At 40.5% G+C, this 20,031-nt stretch overlaps 1 protein-coding gene across 4 annotated transcripts in view; it reads left to right on the top strand.

Annotated features, from left to right (window-relative positions):
- STON2 (stonin 2) overlaps positions 1–16,789 on the top strand; it is a 69,256-nt gene extending 52,467 nt beyond the window's left edge. For all 4 annotated transcript variants that reach the window (XM_061367549.1, XM_061367548.1, XM_061367550.1 and 1 more), the window contains 3 exons: positions 8,186–10,021; positions 15,174–15,376; positions 16,643–16,789. In XM_061367549.1, coding sequence (XP_061223533.1) covers positions 8,186–10,021; positions 15,174–15,376; positions 16,643–16,726 — 2,123 coding nt within the window. In that variant the 3' untranslated portion in view covers positions 16,727–16,789. The remainder of the gene's footprint in view (positions 1–8,185; positions 10,022–15,173; positions 15,377–16,642) is intronic.
- The last annotated feature ends 3,242 nt before the right edge of the window (positions 16,790–20,031 follow it).

The following is a 20,031-nucleotide window of genomic DNA, read 5'->3' as shown; positions in this document are numbered from 1 at the left end:
CCTTTGCATCATGCTGCTTCTCAAGCACCTGTAATTATTATTTGTTGAGGATGGGGGTGTTGTTTTGGCAGGCCAGTTGGGTCAGGCATCACACTTAAGTCAGGCTGTCCTTTCTGTTTGCTCACGCTATTTCCAGCCAACTGCCTTTGGTCCTTTGTGTTATGTGTCGAATATCCCCGCAGGAATTAAAAAAAAAAGAAGCCATATTCACCTACACATGGCTTTGTTCTAGCTCCTCTCAGCTCTGCACTGAGCACCTCCCCTGTTAATTCATGAAACTTCATTGTAGCCTGTAGCTCTCATATGCTCTGAGTCGAGGAGGACTGACCAAACTGGCTACCCTCACGTAGTTACATGGTCTTCTCTGCACTTTAAACGGAACATGTTTCTATAAGAAACTACAGGGTTGGAAAGAATTATCATAAGCTTCAGGTAAAACTGGAATACTGTTAGCTTCCATAATTTACAAATATTTATCAGCTGTGTTGTCTATAGAACAAATCTGTCTTTACAGTTCATCAGGTAATTAAATGATTCAAATACACAGGTGAAGTTGAAGTTTGCACAGAGCTTTACATTAGAAATTGGGAAACGAGTCCTTGGGGTTTTGTTTTTGTTTTTTTTTTTAATAATAGCAGTGGCATAACTTGTAAATAATTTTGCTGTTGCTCAGGGTAAAGGTAGTGTGTAAATATGACATAACCTGAGATATACAGACAAGTCTGGCAGATAGGATGTGAGCTGCTGACTTGATATGATATAAAACTTGATCCTGGGATCAATACTGCAGCTGTCTTTTGGATTCATAACTTGATGCATAAGACCATAGTGAGTTGCTTTTCAGTCAAAGGCGATGCTGCTTAATGGGATCCCAAATTCTGAGAAGATCCAGTAGCTGGCACATTTCCACCTGCAGTCTGGCACCGCGAATATCAGGTTTATTCCACATGGTCCTATCTCAAGCACTGAAGACAAAACTTAAGAGGTCAAAACCAGTGCATCATGTATTGTTTGTGAAATTATGGCAGGATGAAGTAGTATATTGTCTCTGTACGAGAGATTTATGTAACCACTAGTATCAGCTCCTCCAAGATGATGTGGGATTGTCTTTGCATTTGTAGGATTTGCTACTGATTTATTCTGCTTGCCAGAATGAATTCCTAAGATATCCTGGGCTAGCAGGGGCTTCTCTCTTTCCTTGTTCACTTTCAGAATGCTTCTTCATGAGCTCTGTGGTCATGTCTCAGTGGCAGTTCTGCTACTGAAGGATATGCTGTATGTACAGCAGAGTAAAATCAGAGATGGAAGCAGACGTCTGGGTAGAAGCAAGGTCCAAAGTCCATTCAGTCAGACTGACTGTGTTTATCTTCGTTACTGTACTTTGAAAGGAACTGCTTCTGAAAAATGCTATGTGCATGTCTTCCATTGTTCTTGTTTGCTTGTTGTTCTTTCAGATGAAAGATGAAGCAGAGAGATTCAGAGAACCTGTAGTTCTCTTGATCTCTGTGCTGGAACAGGTTCAGCTTTGTGTTTCCCAGCTCTTCTCTGTCACCTCACACACAAGCTGTGTCTAGCCTAGCCAAACTGGGAGCGTAAGTACTCCAATGGTAGTAATAATGGCTAAGGCTAGGGTGTAGTCACAGTCTGGGTCACCTCTGGACTGCGCACACCTTGCTGAAAACAAAGTTAGATGACACATTGGTAAAAATATGTCAGTGGTATCTATGCTATGTCTTCAGGGATAGAAACGAAGTTGCTTTGTAATGAATCACGTACGCATGATTAGTTGCTATGGTGTTTACTTTATGAGTCTATTATGTTTGTTTAATGGAAATAAGTTCTAAGGAAATGCAAGCAGTTTCTAATGCTTTCTCCACCACTTATGTGGAATCTGTTCACAGTTTGGCTCAAATGATTCTTAATTATAAAACAGTATTATTATGTCACATATATATTGTGAATTCTTTGAGCAGGCATAGTGTCGTCTAAATCTTGTGAAAATTTTGAAGACTTCTTCTAATTTTATCAGTCTTAATGTACCACCTTCTGGCCAGCTAATGGAAACACATGAACTGATATTCAGGTAGAACACTTGCTTTCTAGATCTGTGACTTTCAACTGGGTTTAAATCAAAAAAAACTTCTTTCTGTAATAGTTTTGGGACCCACTCACTATCATTGTCTTACACAGAAGTTTGTTAAGTATGTTCCAAGAACAAAATCTATTTACTTCAGTTTCTTTGTAAGGTAGCCTTTACTGAAAAAGAAAAAAAACAACACAGGAAAACAAAACAAAAAGCAAGAAAGCTGGGTTTAAGTGATAAACAGTGCTTTTTCTTAGAGTACCTAATGCCTTCTAACTATCATTAGGAGAGTTTTATTCCCTTTTAAAGTTCCTTATTGCCTCTGACTTCTTGTCACGTAATTCCTACCTGGCATTAAGATCTGGCAGTTTCTTCAGGACACTAACAACCTTGTCCATGACTTTCATGAACTATCTGTAATTTGTAATCTACTGTTCAGATGATAAATTGTTATTAAATGGAGTCCCGGGAATAAATATTTATCTTTTGCTGTGATGTTTTGGTGATTTCTGGATAGGTTATGTGTTTGTTCGTGACTGTAATTCTAAGAGTATTAGTAGACTAACTGTTAAGTGTTTACAGACTAAAACCTAAGCAGTATATTTGGAAAACACTTTTTCTGAATATGGATATCTGCTGTAGGAATCTAATCTACCAGTTTTGTGCATGAGGTGTGTTACAGATGCTTGGTAGTGTTTTAAGACTAGCCCAGCCTGCTGCACAGCATAGACTGCAGAACATGTAAGAAACTTTCGCAAAGCTATAGCTGCAGCCAAGAGCAGCCAGCATAGCTGAGATCAGTACAAGGAAAAGTGGACTTAACAGTGCATAGATTATGAGTTGCTGAAATGTTGTTTCAGTTATTCCATACCACATCTGAAATGTTTTTTTTCATGACCCAGTTTTAACTACTCAGTAAACGTAACACAATAAAAATACTGAGTATTTTTAAATTTAATCATGCAGGAAAGTTCTAAGTTACAAACTAATTTTGTTATCCTGAGCATTTTCTGAAAGAATAATGACATGGCTCTGATTGAATTACAGTCTTTGTTTGATTAGTTTCTCCAGTTGAATAAAAGTAAACAGGAAGGAGAGGAAAACAGGTGAAACAAAAAAATGCAGTCAAGTAGCATCATGGCTGGTTGCAGTGAGACTTCAGCTGCAACTACCACTGTTCTAATGAGTAGTCCAATACCAGCTTCTTAATGGTCAGACTCAGCTTTTGGGAAGATGTTCTATTCCCTCTCCAAGCAGCGAGATGCAGCATGAGTGAAGGAGACAGAAGGCAAATAATTCAGGGCAACAAAGCACAGTATGCATAAATGCCTGAAATACAGTTGTTCTGCCTTCCCATAAATACGTACATGTGTAGACACAGAATGATAAGAAAATTTCAAGCCATAAAAAACTAAAGTCCACAAAAACTTCTAGAGTCCTTTAGGATGGTAGATGGAGCACAGTCCTTTTCAACGTTGTTCTTCCAGTATGAGGACTGCTGCAATCTAGCTGTGTGGGTCTAAATTATAATTTGCTTGTATTTCATCTTTGGTTTAGTATCTGTATGAAAGCTTACACTTAAAATGAAAAACAAGAGATTTTGTAAAGATTAGAGACTCATGGGGATAAATTAACTGAACATAGATGAAATTCATTGTGTTTAAATAGAGATGGAAGCTCAGTGTTGTAACTTCTTTGTAACTTCAGATTATTTAACTTCTTTAAAAAATTAAACTTCTTTTGGGACTTGTGATGAATTTGCAGCAGTTAACCAAGCAACAGGCATCATATTTAACTAGTCATTAACCCACTGCTGGGAACAGACTATATAGTACTGCAGACTATATACTACTGCAGATTTGGGATAAATCTGTACTAGGTTTAATCAGGCCACTGATTTACATGGCCTAAATTTAGACACCCAAGTTCAAAGAGATGTAGTGACAGGATATGACAGAGTATGATCACCTGAAAAGTTACTGAAGTATGAATCCTTTCAATGTGATCTGAGGAACTTGCCGAGTAGGATAAGAAGAAATAAGAAAAAACCATAGAGATTGGGTCTGTTACCTCAGTCTTTCATCTTGCACCTTCTCCTGGTGATTACTTAGTCTGTGATGATTTTGTAATGTTTCTTAGCTGTGCCATAAGGTACGAAGTTATAAACATAGCTTTTGTATTAACAGTTCAACACACTAGGAAACTAGGTTGCTGTTAAATTTTTGTATATGGTACGTTCAGCTGCAGGAGTAGAGTGTGTGAGCAGTCATCCCTTCCACACATCAGTCATCCCTTCCAGACATAAGACCAGTCAATATCTGCAGGAATGCTTACAAATCTATGTTCCAGTCTCTATCAGTGTCCTTTAGCATGATAATACCTGGTGGTTTTGGCCAAAATACTTTAAATAGAAAAACAAAAAGATGGGAACCAACGCCTCCTTTCCTTGTAGGGAGTCACAAGAGGCTGATCAGAGTGAGATGTTCTACATCCGTTATAACAATGCTGGTTTTCAGTTTTATCATACTGAAATGATTAACTGTTTTGCTACTGAACCCTTGTAAAACCAACAAAACATGAAGAGGTCTGTGGACAAAAAAACCCCATTACAACACAGGTTGGCATTTTATTGTTCACTGTGGACTTAGGTTTCCTAATTAATGGCTTGGTAACTATACTGGGACATGTACATAGTAAGGTACAGCCAGTGCTGGTTTCAGGCACCATTTACGTGTGGGAATGAATACAAAGATGCATAGTTGTGTGGGTAGCCTGAGGCTGCTTGCCTAGGGCTCACATTGCTGGTGTCACTGGGAAAGGAAACAGAGCTACTGTCACCTTCACCTTGGTAAATCTGCTCCTGTGTTTTGTAGCTGGCTGGAGCAACCTGTCAGGTTGGACTCTGGCAAGAACAGACAATTAAAAGGTGTTTTAATTTTTCGAAGAAAACACTTATCCAAGTCATTTACTTAAGAAAGCAAAGTCAGTCAATCAAAAGGAAAAAAAACCACAAGTGTTTTGTTTTGATCACTTCTTTTTTTATGCAGATCTAGTCTTAGTCAGGAGTCACTATGGGTTGAAGAACGCACCCCATCAGCAACCAATCCTCATGATTTATTTTGTAGGAAGGAATTTTTAAAGCAGTTAGAAAAGCAAGGAGTTCATTTAGGAAATCACTTTCTTAAGCTCCCTCTCCCAGACCTACTGTGGTGCTGCCAAATGGAAGGACATTCGCATTTTAAACTTTATCACCCATGTTCAGGAATTCATAAAAAGTCAAGAAGGGAAAATCTGAAGTAATTGTCTAAGACATCCTGTAGCCATGACAAGCATTTCACTATGCTATATTTGCCTTTGCAGCAGAGGTTCCAATATTTCTCTTGGGAAACACACTATTTCATCTAGTTCTTAGGAACTTTCTTTGGATGCTTAGCTGCATTAGCATATAGTTATTTTTAAACTGCCTGCTATTAGCCATTCTCTTACAGACAGAGCTAAAAACCTCTCTTTCCTAGAACCACCTCTGTATTCATCAAACATTTGTAAACCCAACCATATGGTTCTTTGGCAGCAGAATAATGTGCTTTTGACTTTAGTTTGCGAAAGAAGGATTATTTCACTTCCCAGATTTGACACTTCTACATATCAAATCAAATAACAGTTTACTGATTTCTTCTAGAAAATAAAATTACACAAATGGTTACACATGTGAAACCATCTTCTTGTAGTGCTTCTGCAGTATTTCTGGGTATCTGAGTCAAAACAAGGATTTTATAAAACTTGTCCAGTTTAGAAATAAATTCTTCAGGTGATTTCTGTGTTTTTCACATAGACTCTCAAGAAGGTCTTCTCATCTGTCTCTATTATTTTACTGCTTTATTTGTGAATTCCCATTTGATTTCTGTAGTTCAAAAGCTGAGGTATAGGAAAGGGAAAAATTATAATTGCAGGCAGGGAAAAGGTGGTCCACTGTTAAGAAACCCTGACCTTATAAACATAGGACTTCTAGAAGTCCTAAAAGAAATGGGGAATGTTTTCCCAGAAATACCATAAAATCAGAGACTTTTACCACATCTTTTCATTGCCTTTGCTGTGCTTCAGAGGATTACATGCTTGCTAACCAAAGTACTGGAAAAGCATGAGAGAACACAGGAAGGTATTGGTATGGACCTGAGGATCAGAACAAAGTCAGATTATTCTTGGTGGGGTTTTTATTACTTTCTCTCTTAGGGTGATAATAAGGTGGTTTGGATGAATGGTAATAAGGTGGCTTGTTTTTTTCCCCTCACAAATCTATAGTCTTGTGGCAAAATTGAACAGATAAAAGACCACTGTGGGTCGCTGGAGACAGAAGAGCATCCAGTGATGTAAACAGTAGCAGGGACTACAGAGAAGCATAGTGCAAAGCTGGGAGTAAAATGTCAGGGTAGAGAAGAAAATCAGGGAAATTGAGATAGTGCCACTTCTTTTCAAATACACTTTGAAATGCATGGATAGTCTATAAAAGCTATCTGTTCTTGTTATTGCTTTGTTATTATTGTGGCTTGAAAACAGATTGGTATCATTCTCTTCATGTATAATTCTGAGTTGCACTAACCTTTAGAATTTGGATCGTGTGTTTTATCCTTAGGTCAAAAAGTTGAGTGAACTCCCATGCAGCTGGGATGAGAGGCCCAGAAAATCAAGTTACCCGTGACATTATAGTGAGCTAGTGGCGTGACTTTGGCTAACATGAATATTCCCTATTCCATGTCCTAAATGATAACTGGAATGAAAATTCAAATTGTCTTATTATGGCTGAGGCAGAATGGGAACAAAGTTCATCTTTTGGGGGGAACTGGTGGCAATTTAAATAATAATTTAAATAGGTTGTTGTTATTGTTGCTGTTGTTAATATTGTAAAATATCACAGGTGTGCATCCATACCAAAGTGCTACATTTTACACTCACTTTTCTGCTTGTACTGAAGAATAGTGACTTAGGTAAAAACATAGGACCTATATATCTATCAGAAGCAACAGGCACAAATGCTAGTACTGTTGTATCATACATAGAGCAAACCCGTGGTGTAGCTGCAGAGTGTAATTTCATGCTGGCTGCTCATTTTGAGAAGCACTTTTATTCATCAGCTCAGTGGGAAGAAAATGGGAAGAGAATCCTTTAATTTCTGAACTCTGAGAATGTATGCTCATTTTGGAAAACACCTTATTACCACTGCAGCTATATCCATGAGGAAGAGCTGGGAATGAAATAGCACAGTAAGATGTAAGCTTCTGGGAAGTGTCTTGACAGAGCCTGATATTAGGAAAATAGTGGTCAAAGGTGCCATGTCCTGACAGAGGATGGGGACAGCTTCCATAAGTTAAAAGGAATGTTTTTCTGTATGCTGACGTACATCCCTAGATCACTGCTTCTCTGAGAGATTCTTCAAAGACATCCAAGGACTCTCAGACGCTTTCCCCCTGGGTAGGCCAAAGAGTCTCTTTGCTAAACACATCCTGGGCAAAACTGCCACCTACATACCCTTTATGGTGTTTTCACCATATCCCCATGTGCTTTTGAGTTAACAGCAAATGTGCAGACAAATATGTAGTGACAAAGTGCAGAAGAGCTCTTCCTCAGTGTTCATTCCCTCTCCTACTGTATTCTTCTGTAGAGAAAAGGGTATGGGGACAGAAAGGGAAAAAATGAGAACAAGAGTGAGAGGGAACAAATAACAGAAGGTGAGAGAAGAAATGCAGCCTGAAAGCTTAGAGAGGGAAGTTTTAAAAAAATCACTGCAACATGTGGGCTAAGTTTCTTTTTCTTTTTTTTAAGTTATTATGTTGGAATGAGAGCAATACAATCATTGCTCTAATTCCTTTTCTATTTCTTACTGCATTCCTTTCCTGTGTTCAGCTGTCTATTTCTTTGTTAATTCTGGACAGACTCTTAAGCATTTTAGCCAAGTCTTCTGATTATCTTTGTTGCCCAGAATATGAAAATGCCTTCCTTGAGCATGCAAACTGTTGTCCAGACTGTAGTTTTCTGTGCTTGAAGAGAACTAGGTAACTTCAGAGTAATTAGCTGAAATTTCCTCCCCTCCCCTCTTTTTTTTTAAAGACAATTCCTCGTCTCTCCAGGAAGATGAAGAGATAGATATGGAGGCTGTCAACTGGCAGCTGAACAACACCTCCATGAATGGGCATTCATCTACCCCAACCACAGTTCGCTTTCCCAGCTGGGTGACTTTTGACGACAATGAAGTCAGTTTTTCACCAACAAATCTTTCTCCCTTGAAAACAGAGACCCCACCTGCAGAAACACAGACTCCAGATGTTAATTGTAACCTCACTACATCTTTTAAGAAAAGAGAACGTCCTAAAAGCACACTGGGGGACCTCTCCAAAATTCAAAAACTCGATCTCTCCTCCTTAACCAAGTTGCCTTCTGTTGAAACACCACCATGGAGTGCTACTAATCCCTTCTTGGATGAATCTCTGAGAGATGTCCAACCTTCACCCATCAACCCGTTCAGCTCATTCTTTGAGGAGCGAGACAGGCGTTCCAAAAGCTCTTCTGTCTCCAGTGGTCCAGGCAAAAGCCAAAGAGACTCTCTCATTATTCTTCATCAAGAGTCTGATATCATCAGTTTCCATGAGGCAAGCAAAAATATAACCCACACAGATGCTGTAGAGCAGCTCAAGCAACTTCAGATTGGAGAACCAGATCATGTGAGCACCCCTACCCTGCCTGATGATGACCCCATGATGCCATATGATCTTGATGCAGCCTTTTTTAATCTGGCACCAGCTCAGCCAAAGGATGGATGGCCAATGATGCTCAGGATCCCAGAGAAGAAGAATATTATGTCATCCAGGCACTGGGGACCAATATATGTCAAGCTGACTGACAGTGGATGTATACAGCTTTATTATGAGAAGGGACTGGAGAAACCTTTCCGGGAATTCAAACTTGAAATCAATCATGAGATTTCAGAGCGCAAACTCCAGAACTATGATGAGAATGGAAGGATACACAGTGTGCGATTGGACCGCACAACCTATAAGGAGAAAAAGAAGTATCAGCCTAAGCCAGCCATTGCTCACACAGCAGAGAGAGAGCAAATTATCAAACTTGGGACTACAGATTATGAAGACTTCCTTAGCTTCATCAGTGCTGTGCAAGACACACTGATGAACTTGCCAGCCTCATCAACAGATCTGAGCACAGTAGGACTGAATTATCAGGAAGAAGAAATCACAGTTGATGTCAGGGATGAGTTTCATGGCATCTTGGCCAAAGGGGACAGTGTGATTCTCCAGCACAGTGTGCTGACCCATATCTATGTTCTCAGCTTCCTTTCTGGCCTGGCAGAATGCAGACTAGGCCTTAATGATATCCTGATCAAAGGGAATGAAATAGTTGCAAGGCAGGATATTATGCCCACTACTACCACTAAGTGGATTAAATTATACAGCTGTCGGTTCCATTCATGTGTGGATGAAGATGTGTTTAATAACTCCCGTATTATCCTGTTCAACCCCTTGGATGCCTGCCGGTTTGAACTGATGCGATTCAGAACTGTCTTTGCTGAGAAAACTTTGCCTTTTACTCTGAGGACAGCTGCCAGCATCAATGGTGCTGAGGTGGAGGTGCAGAGCTGGCTGATGATGTCCACTGGGTTCTCTTCCAACCGTGACCCTTTAACTCAGGTCCCTTGTGAAAACGTGATGATCCGCTACCCAGTGCCAAACAAGTGGGTAAAGAACTTCCGCAGGGAGAGCGTCCTGGGGGAGAAATCTTTGAAAGCCAAGGTGAACAAGGGGGCCACTTTTGGATCAACCAGTCTGTCTGGTTCTGAGCCAGTAATGAGAGTAACTTTGGGAACTGCCAAATATGAGCATGCCTTTAATTCCATCGTATGGAGGATAAACCGGCTGCCTGACAAAAACTCAGGTAAGTGGTGCACATCGTCTCTGCAGGCCTAAACTAGAAGGAGTTATGTATTTTGGAAGATAAAGAACATTGGGCTTACATGGTGAGGGATAAGTCACCTTCTTACCAAAAGACATCAGTTAGTTGCATGAAGCATTTATCTGAACTTTAATTGCAGTAGTTTTATGTATCCTACAAACATTGCTAATGATAAAACAGGTTTAGGTTTTCCAGATTCAAAAATATGCCTTCTTCTTTGCTTTTATGAGTACATTATGGAACTTAGGCATCGAACATCTCTGTGTGCTTATCACTGTTATTGGAAGCGGGGCTTTTTCAGGTAACTTGCAATGGCAGCATACTATGCTACAGCACTGAATCACAGAACCACGTAAAATGCTGTAGTTCATCCAGCACATGTGATTTCTTTTCCGTGCATTGCCAAGCATACTGGGCTGGTGCTATATATTTCAACACATATACCACAGCTAATGCCTAGAAAGTATCTGGAATGGGGATTATAAGAGGACAGAAAATATTGTGCAACCATTAAAAAAAAAAAAAAGACATTTCCAAGCACGAGTTTGTGGCTGTGTTTCTGTAACCAGTGCAGACAGCTTCAACTTGAAGAGGGAATACCAGCATAAACCCTACAATTCTTTGTATTTCTAGTAACATTTTCATAATTAAACATTCAAATATTATGGGCAAACTGCTGTTCCCTTTGGCCATCACTGCCAGTCATTCCACTTTCTGCCTTTCATCTGCAGTGTGCAATAAAGCTAGACAACTCAGGTTTACTTTTATTCATAGTGAATTCTACTTCTGAATTTGTCTGATCTAGACTAACTTTTTACAAACATGGACTTTTTAGTATTAATGTATTAATGCTGTAGTAATGCAGCTGGGTGACTGGGAGGGTTTCTGTATTCAGTATTCCCTGAAGGCAAGTTCAGTACCAGATTTGGCACTTTTAAGGACATATGTTTTTCCTGAGTTTAAGCTATAGTGTCAGCAGAACAGTGATCCAAGTCTTCTAATCTGTTGGACCACATTTCAGACCAAGGACACCAACTTACAACAGAGGTTACAAATTTGGAGGGGTATTGCTAACAAAAGTGAAAGCTCCATGTTGTCTGTAGTATGAGACATATGAAGAAAGAGCTTGGGAACTCAAGAGAAATATTGCAATGCAAAATTAACCTCAGGCTGTTTATGAGCAGTAACATGCTTGTGAGGAAAATCTCACTATGCCATCTGCATGCTGTGAAATTGGGCCTTCTGTGGCATCTTCTCTCCAAAAATCTCAGTATACCATACAGACATTACAGCTGGGGAAACGAAAGCCCCCAGACTTTAACATAATCGCAGAACATGCCAGTAGCAAACCCACAGAAGAGGCAGAACTCCAGGTTCTACTGCCTCCTACGACGTGATGCTTCCTTACCCATCACTACTTTGAGGGAGATGTTGATCTATGCCTCTTGTGTGCTTCATCTTGTCTCTCCAAGTGTGAGGCTCTATTATATATCCCCGTGTCAGGAGGAAATGCATCACAGACTTAATGGTGCTGTTGGAGCCCTGCCACAGGGTGTCTATCCATCATTGTCACCGTGCAGAACTCAAGGCAGTTAGTATTTGTTTACATCCTGAGAGGAAGAGAGTGTCGTCACCCCTCCGGTCAGGTCAGATGTAATTTCAGGGAAAGGAAGGGCCATGCAAGCACTGTCTTGGCCAGGACACATGAGTTACGTGAGAGGGAGGGAATCCAAAAATGATGACAGGGCAGGCCAAATGTAGTTTAAATCTAACCTTGCCTCTCAGGGACTGTTTACATTTCCTGATGGCACTTGTCGCATGGTTTTCCTTACTCAAAATACATGGCAAGCAATGAGGGATATAAATGGTACTGAAAAGCAGTGATTCCTGATCCTTAGTTTTTCCTGATGGACCACATACTCTTCTGACCATACAATACTAATGTGTGATCTACTCCCAACCTTGTGTATGCTTGGCTGTATCCAGCCCTACCCACAAGTCGTATAATAACTCACCTCCACTATTTGCAAAAGTCTATATAAATGATGCTGTTCTCAAGCACTAAGTAGAAAAATATGGCCAGTACCTCATCTACACGAGAGTAGAGCTGGTCTCTCCCAAAGCTCGCTGCTTGCATTCAGGTTGTAGTATCTTAGCTCGCAAACTATTTCAGTAGCTTTGCTGTCTTATCCAAATGTTTTCTCTTTGTGCTTTCTAATGGGATGGAGCCCTTTGCACTCTCACTTTAGGAACTTATCTGTTCTGTCTGTAGCCAAAGTGGCTGCTTATGACTGGACACTTAAAAAGCATACAATAAAAGAAGGAGAGTGTGTACTCTTGACTGTGATTTAACCTAAGAAAAAGCTATGGACTGGATTCTACTAACCACATTGCTAAAATCCTTTCCAAAATAGCTTGTCAATCTTTATTGCCCTTCTCATAAACACAATTAATGTGATCAAAGCAGTTGATAAAGAAAGCTTATTCACAGGCTCTGTAGAGCTTCAGTTGCAGCTGGCTGGGCTCCACATGTTTGGGTTTTTTTAATCCACCAGCAGAATATTAGGAAAACATCCACCTGGTCTTCAACCATGGGAAAATGCACCTCCAGCGAAGCAGGGATGTAGCCTATGCGCAGAACCTTGGATCTGGATATCTGGACTTTGCTTTACTTTGGCTGTGGATCCAGGCACCTGGTATACTTTCTGAAGTAAATTAAATCCTTTAATCCAAACTTGTTGGGATATCAAGAGTCATTTGGAACAGATTCTCTCCAATCACGGTAACCCATGCATATATATGAATTATGAGATCTTTGATTGCCAGAAAGAAATGTTAATAGCTTAAGGCAGCAGAAGCTGCAAAACAAAAGCAGTCTGTTGACTGATTTTACTAAAAACTGTACCTGTCCATTAGAGAAAGAGCTCTGAATGAGCCTCTTGAACAGAGGGTCTACAGAAGTTGTGCCTCATGTGCCTCACTGATGGACACTCGTGTGCTGGGTATTTTTTGCTATAACTTTGGTGAAGGACTTGCTTTGTTAATCACTTCACCTTGTTGCCTACCGTGATGTGCTGGTTTAAATGAATAACTTCTGTGTTTTATTTGAGTATTGTGCGTGGTCTTTTCTGTTAGTGGGCAAAACTACTGGAAGAAATTAAATTATTGGAAAATTACATTGTAAGTTGCATTGCATTAATATTTTTCTTCCTTTTCCTGCCTTTGTTTCCCTCCCCCTTTTTTTTTTGAGCCTTTGATGCCATCCACCAACATGTGTGTTAGAAGAGTGGTTTCTAGTTCCATGTGTCCAGTTGAAATTATGAGAAGCTTAAAAGCTCAGATGTCCAAAGCACCCATCACACAGTGTCCTCAAGCCTGCTTAAACACTTCCCAGTGCTACTTTCACATGTGTCCAAAAGCAACTGAGCATGTGCCAGCTCAGAAGTGTAGCAGTGCAAGCTGGACACCTTGCAAGCTGAACACCTTGTAGCCGGGACAGTGGCTTGCACCAGTGCTGTGTTACCACTCCTTCAGACTGCTGTGGACCTCCACGGCAATCCAGGCAGCCTGAAGGAGGGAGCAGCCCACTGTAATCTAGAGGAGAAGAAAAGCATAGCAAAGCAGATGAGCAGGAAGGATTGCAGTGAGTCTGCTGAGCCTGGCATAGGGTGAGTGAAGGGATATGATCAAATGGGGGGGCCGAGACTGGGAGTTGGTTGCCAGCACTGAGTGCTGAACACAGAAATTTTGAGCCAGGAATGACTCATTTTCAGGCATCTCCATAATGCAGTACCACAGAGCAGTGGTGACCAGGTGCGTGCTGCAGCACCTGAGTGTCCCATGGCAGAGGCTGGAGTGTGCTGCCACCACAGGTGTGTCCACCACAGCCGAGCCCCAGAACTGGCCAGAAGCAAAAGCCCCGCAGTGCTAGAGGCACAGTGATCTCCCCGGGAGCAGTGGGGCTGTCCCTGGCCCATGGTGTGTGGGCACCATCTTTGAGGTCTGCTGTGTGCCACTGATTTTACCCGGGGAAAGCGTGCTCCAGATATAAAAAGCTGGGATGTGCTGTCAGAGGGAGTTCCCAGCTCACTATAGAACCAGAGTCAGCACTCTGCTTGGGATATTTAAGCCTTATGAAAGTCCTGGTCATGTATTTTAATGCTTGCAGAACTCAAGCTTTTATGTCTGTTTGATAACTGCACCCACTTATTCATAACCTCCTCCAGCTGTGGTGCTGTGTATCAGTGCTGTCTCTGCTGAACTGCATAGCCTTTCCTTGGATTTGTTGTTAACGTTGTTAAACGTTCCACTTGTGAGAAAACTCTCGATCCCTTCAATCAGAAAATCCAAAAGTGGCTTTGAAGGCTTTCTTTCTTATTTTGTAGACAGAAAAATTAAGGTGCAGACCTTAAATGACTTGCTCAAGAGGTTAGGGAGTTGGCTGCAGTCAGAAATAAAACCAGTCTAGTTTGACTAGCAGTCCCTACTTCAATGTTTAAACAATACTGCTGTCCAGCAAAACACAGGGGGGAAAATAATAACAAAGGTTATCATTTACAGATGACAGAGCTGAATGTGATTCTTTCTTCACCTTGCAATCTTTAATGACTAGCCACCTTGTCATGGGGTAAAGAATAAACAGTTACTTCCAAGCTATGCATGAGCTTGCTTTTTGAGCCCAGGAAAGTTATTTAACATTATCCAGTATATTTTCTTTTGCTAAAAATGAGGATAACAATTTCAAACAAATGTGAAATAGCTGCTAAATCCCACCTTTCCTCATTACCAATACAGACATTTCAGAAGGGTATGCCACAATGCGCTTAACATGTTACATGCACTGGGGGAATCAGAAGAGGGAAAATACCTTTACTGTACTGTGCTTGATTTACACCTTGTATTTTCACCCACTAAAAGAAAACCAGAGTGATTGGCAGTCCTTTTTGCAGTTTTGTTTAATTCCTCTGGAAATTCCTACAGCACTGAAACAGGTAAGATACTTCACTTCGTGTGAACTAGTTCACCCAGGCAGATTCTCAGTTTCTTGCAGTTTCATGGTGTTGCTTCTTCTTAAATGTTGTTTTTTGTGATCCATCCAACACAACTTTCATGTCTCTTTGCTCTTTTTTTCCAGCTTCTGGCCATCCTCACAGCTTCTTCTGTCACCTAGAGCTTGGCTCTGACCGGGAAGTGCCTTCCAGTTTTGTCCGCTATGTAGATGTGGAATTTGACATGCCCACCACTTCTGCCTCCAAAGCCACTGTTCGGTCCATCTCTGTCGAGGACAAGACCAACGTGAGGAAGTGGGTCAACTATTCAGCACACTACAGTTACAAGGTAAAACTGAGTATGTGGTAATCACTGTGGTTACTTTGCATGCTTAATTGTCTTGAAAACTGTAGGCAGACAAATACCACGGGCAGATGCGGTGGGAATTTGACACATGCTAGGCTCTGTGCAGTAGCTACCCATGTGCAGCCTATTGATTCATGGTAAAAAAGCAGCAGATTATCCCTCAGCAAAGATGGAATAACCTTGCTTGCAGTTGGTTTGTGGAAAAGCATACTCATGGCTACTGGAGATTAGCTGATACAGTAAAAGTGTGAACAGGGAGTTTTTCTGCTCTTCAAAGCAGCTACAGTGGGAGTGCTACAGCACACAAAAGGATCACATTATTTCTCTGCTTAGCTATTTCTTCTTCCTGCCTGCCCTAAGGAGAGGAGCAGATGGGAAAATGCACTACGTATATACCTGCCAAGAATCTCAGTATGCCAAAATTTGCATGTTAGCTGATCACTCAGCAGAGAAATTGGCATCCTACCTGCCCTCTTTAAGAACAGAGATGAGAGATAATGAAACGATCCGCATGGCAAATATTTTTAATGGTAATAGGGTTTTAGTAGTCTTTTAAATTCTCTGGAGAAGGTATTTGCTCTTCCTAAGCATTCCTCTGAAGAACTGGACATTGGCTCATTCCTGAGTTTTCAGAGGTGTTGAAATTTAGAATAGAATCGTAGATCACCTTGGCCCCATCACAGTACAAATTGGCTTCAGTAGTCCAAAGCACCTGAGCCTGAGGATGGCAAGAATGTGCTGATGTCTGGTTTAGTGTTAGGCAGTCCTGCGAGGAACAGGGAATTGGACTCGATGACCCTTCTAATTCAAGATCTTCTGCGATTCTGTGCATTTTGAAGATTAAGCTCTTGCTTTACACATCAGAGTTTAAAATTTAGGCTGGTTGTCTTCTGTCACTTAGGAAGCTACCTGTCCTCTTCAGATTTTGTTCTGGGTTTGGATTCAAAGTACAACTAGAGATGGTAATGAATATAAAATCAGGTGAGAAGAGTTCTCTGCATGACTTTTTCTCTTCTGGAAAAGATGTCATGACACTTGAATTGTAACACTGTTCGGATTAGACTTACACATTTACTCTAAGGGGTAAATAAAACCCAGCTTTCCCTCAGTCTGTTTCTCTTCAAAGCACTCTCATTTTACCAAGAGTTTCTTTACCTTAGTGGAACATGGACCGCCATAAAGGAAGACTTTGTTATTCTTTTGGTTTCCTTTCTCATTACCAATATTCTTCCCCTTTCTCCTCTTCAGGTTGAAATAGAGCGGAAAAAAAGTTTGAATGAGGATCTGAAGGGAGAAGATACTGCAGATGTCAATGAATGTGCTACGCAGTGAAGGAAGACCAGTCTGCAGGTCGCAAGACGGGGGGTCAAATTAAAAAACCTGGGAGAAAGAACTTGCAGGGATTTGGTATTTTTCTTTTAAAAAGTATGCAGTACTACTCTCAGAATAATGCTCCGAAGGGTGTTATTTTTCCTTGTGATGATCTGTAGTTCAAGAAGAAGCTTGTATGTGGCTTGTCTGGAGTGGACCCATGGAACAATTTAAGTACATTTGGGGGATAGACAGAATGACTTGTATTACAGCCAAGCCCCCCTTTTCTGCCTCTTCACCATTTAGTTTCTGCACTGAAGCATGGTCTGACAAGCATCACAGTCAAACCAGAAAGCAGCCTTTATCTCACTTACAATCTTGCCTTCCTACATTAAGCCTTTTTTTGTTGTTGTTGTATGCCTGTTGGTTTGATCATTGGCAGATTCACTTCCTTCTGAACTGCCAAATAAAACCCAGGCAGCATCAAGTGAAAAATGATGTAAAATCTCATTTCTGAAGTGCTCAACAGAGTGAAAACCCTGAACATCATTTTGAAGAACCAACAAACTGCATCTTAAACATAGTAAATGGGCAAGCACATGAACTATAGACAGGACAGCTAATCATGTAGCTGTTCTTCTATTTACCTCTTGCTGTCTCATCCCCTGAATGGCAACATGTCGTTGTGCACATTTTCATGGGTCTGCACAAGTTACAAGAAAGTCTCTGCAATTTCTTAAAATTTTTATTTGTTAGTCTGTTCTATTATCTTGACTGAACATGGTAATGGCTGCTAGTAACAGGGAATGTGTCTTATAGAGGTGATACGGGAGGGACTTGGCTAAGATTAGATCATTCCTGCCTAGAAAGATATTTAAGGGAGAAACACTAGGGTTTGGGTTTGGGTTTTTTTATGTTTTCTGGGGTGGGAAAGGTGGGTGGTTATTGAAAATGTCAGAACAAAATTACTTCAACAGACAATGTTGTTTGCCTTCCTGAAAATCCTTGGAAGTTTGTCCAGCACAGTATCACTTTCATGTTCTATCTTGAACCTACAACAGAAGTAACTTGTATCTTTATAAACCCCCCACTAACTGGCGCCTAAAATCTCTTTTCATAAATTAATAACAAGCTTCTATCATGGAGATTCTTTTATCTCCACTTAGCTGAAGGTAACAGCAAGTCTTAAAGCTTCTTTCTAAATAAAAATGCAGAAGGCAAAGTTCCCATTCACATTCATATAAATTTTAGAGAAAACAGTGTTCAAAATACCCAATTTTTGTAACTGTTTCCCTGGCTTGTGTAATAGTTCATGTTGAGGGAATCTGGAATGTAAAAAGAAAAAAAATTAAGTCATTTATCTTTTGAAAGGTTACTGCTCACTTTAAAATCACATATTCAGCAAGCCTTGGCAATGTAATTTAAAATCATAATGAAAATGCAAGCTTTTTTATAAATGTATAGGTTTATTTGACATTTAATATAACAAAAAATTAATACATTCTCTATTTGCTACTTTCACTGTGACTTCTCTAAAAATCACTACAATGTTAAAATCCCAAATGAAACTTGATTAATTACATTTAGCCTAAAACTGTTAGTGGTAGAATTTAAACCAAATTATTGTCGAGAACTTATAAATGCCTTTTTGTATGAAGCTAAATTTCAATCCTAGGTCAACTTAGTGACATATATTTACACAGGTACACCTCTGTAAATACATAAAGTCTCAGTCCTTCTAGGACTTTATAATAAGCATGTGATATTTACTTCAGGTAGTTCTACTGAAGCCCAGGGAGCTGCCCAGAGCACACCAGTTAGTACTAAACTTTGCAGCATCTCTCTGTAAATGGAAGAATGCCATCAACTTTTATGAACCATTTTGTTATCAGTGGAGTAAAATTCCTGATAAAGAACAAATTATTTATTAAATGATTACCTTTATAGGTTGTGAAATACCTGAGAGCACAGTGCTGAATTCATGAGTAATTCTCATCTCTGTTACAGGCTGACTGCAGTGAGTTACATGGCAACTCCTATGTCAGATACACTCTTCTTTTGAAAGAACTTCTGGGGTTTTTTCCTGCTTTTCACTGTAGCTCCTAGTTTCTGAAAAGGACCAGCAAGAAATGCGACAAAACCAAGCTGAAGGAGTGCTAGATGTTCTAGATGTTGCTGAGGAAGTGCAGAAATGTTTTGTGAAAGAAGCAGTGAGGAGATTTCCTACTCTGATCTGCAGGCTTAGTGTCTAAATATTTGCCTATTGCCACCCAGCCCTTGAAAACACAAACAAGTAATAGCAAATAAACAATGTTGTACTCCTTGCAGAGGGGAGATAATTAAAGGAGTATCATTTTCCATCTCTGAATTCTTAAACTATTCAGTCTTCATCATACTCCAGCCACAGAATATTTCATGCCCACAAAACTGAAAGATGAATGTATCAGAAGCTTCTGGATTTCCTTAACTTTTCATCACTGATTTGTTTGTTTTTTTTTTTATTCAAAGCTAATGAATGAAAGAAAGAGTATGAGCCTGTCTCTGATCTCTCTCAGGTAATTAGCAGTACAAGAGATGTATCTCTTCCAGTCCTTCCATGGAGTTATGCACGCAAAACTGGAAAAGTTTTCTGGTTTATAAAAAAGTTATTTTAATCATAGAATCATAAAATTAATTAGGTTGGAAAAGACCTTTAAGATCATCAAGTCCAACCATTCCCCCAACACTGCCAAGGCCACCACTAAGCACTGAGGGCTGAATACTTGGGTTGGGGCAGTAAAGCATTCATAGAATCATAGAATGGTTTGGGTTGAAAAGGACCTCAAGATCATCCAGTTCCAATCCCCTGCCACGGGCAAGGACGCCGGACGCCTCACACTAGAGCATGTTGTCCAAGGCTCTGCCCAACCTGGCCCTGAACACTGCCAGGGATGGAGCATTTACCACTCCTTTGGGCACTCTGTGTCAGTTCCTCACCACCCTCACAGTAAAGAACTTCCTCCTTATATCCAATCTAAACTTCCCCTCTTTAAGTTTTAACCCATTACCCCTTGTCCTATCACTACAGTCCCTAATGAAGAGTCCCTCTGCAGGATCCCTATAGGCCCCCTTCAGATACTGGAAGGCTGCTGTGAGGTCTCCACGCAGCTTCTCTTCTCCAGGCTGAACAGCCCCAACTTTCCCAGCCTGGGACACCTGGTTTCAGCTCTGGGTTCTGCAGCCCATCAGCTCTGCACAGGCAAGGTCTGCACCCTGTGCTAAACTTGCAGAGCCTCCAGCACCATCCTCTCCATTGGTCCCCATCCACCACTGTCATAAATATGATG

Source organism: Neopsephotus bourkii, unplaced genomic scaffold, assembly GCF_033783945.1.
Source record: "Neopsephotus bourkii isolate Nb327-2 ecotype Australia unplaced genomic scaffold, CSIRO-AGI_Nbou_v1 NB_1376, whole genome shotgun sequence".
Classification (NCBI taxonomy): domain Eukaryota; kingdom Metazoa; phylum Chordata; class Aves; order Psittaciformes; family Psittacidae; genus Neopsephotus; species Neopsephotus bourkii.
This window is presented reverse-complemented; position numbering and strand designations above follow the sequence as displayed.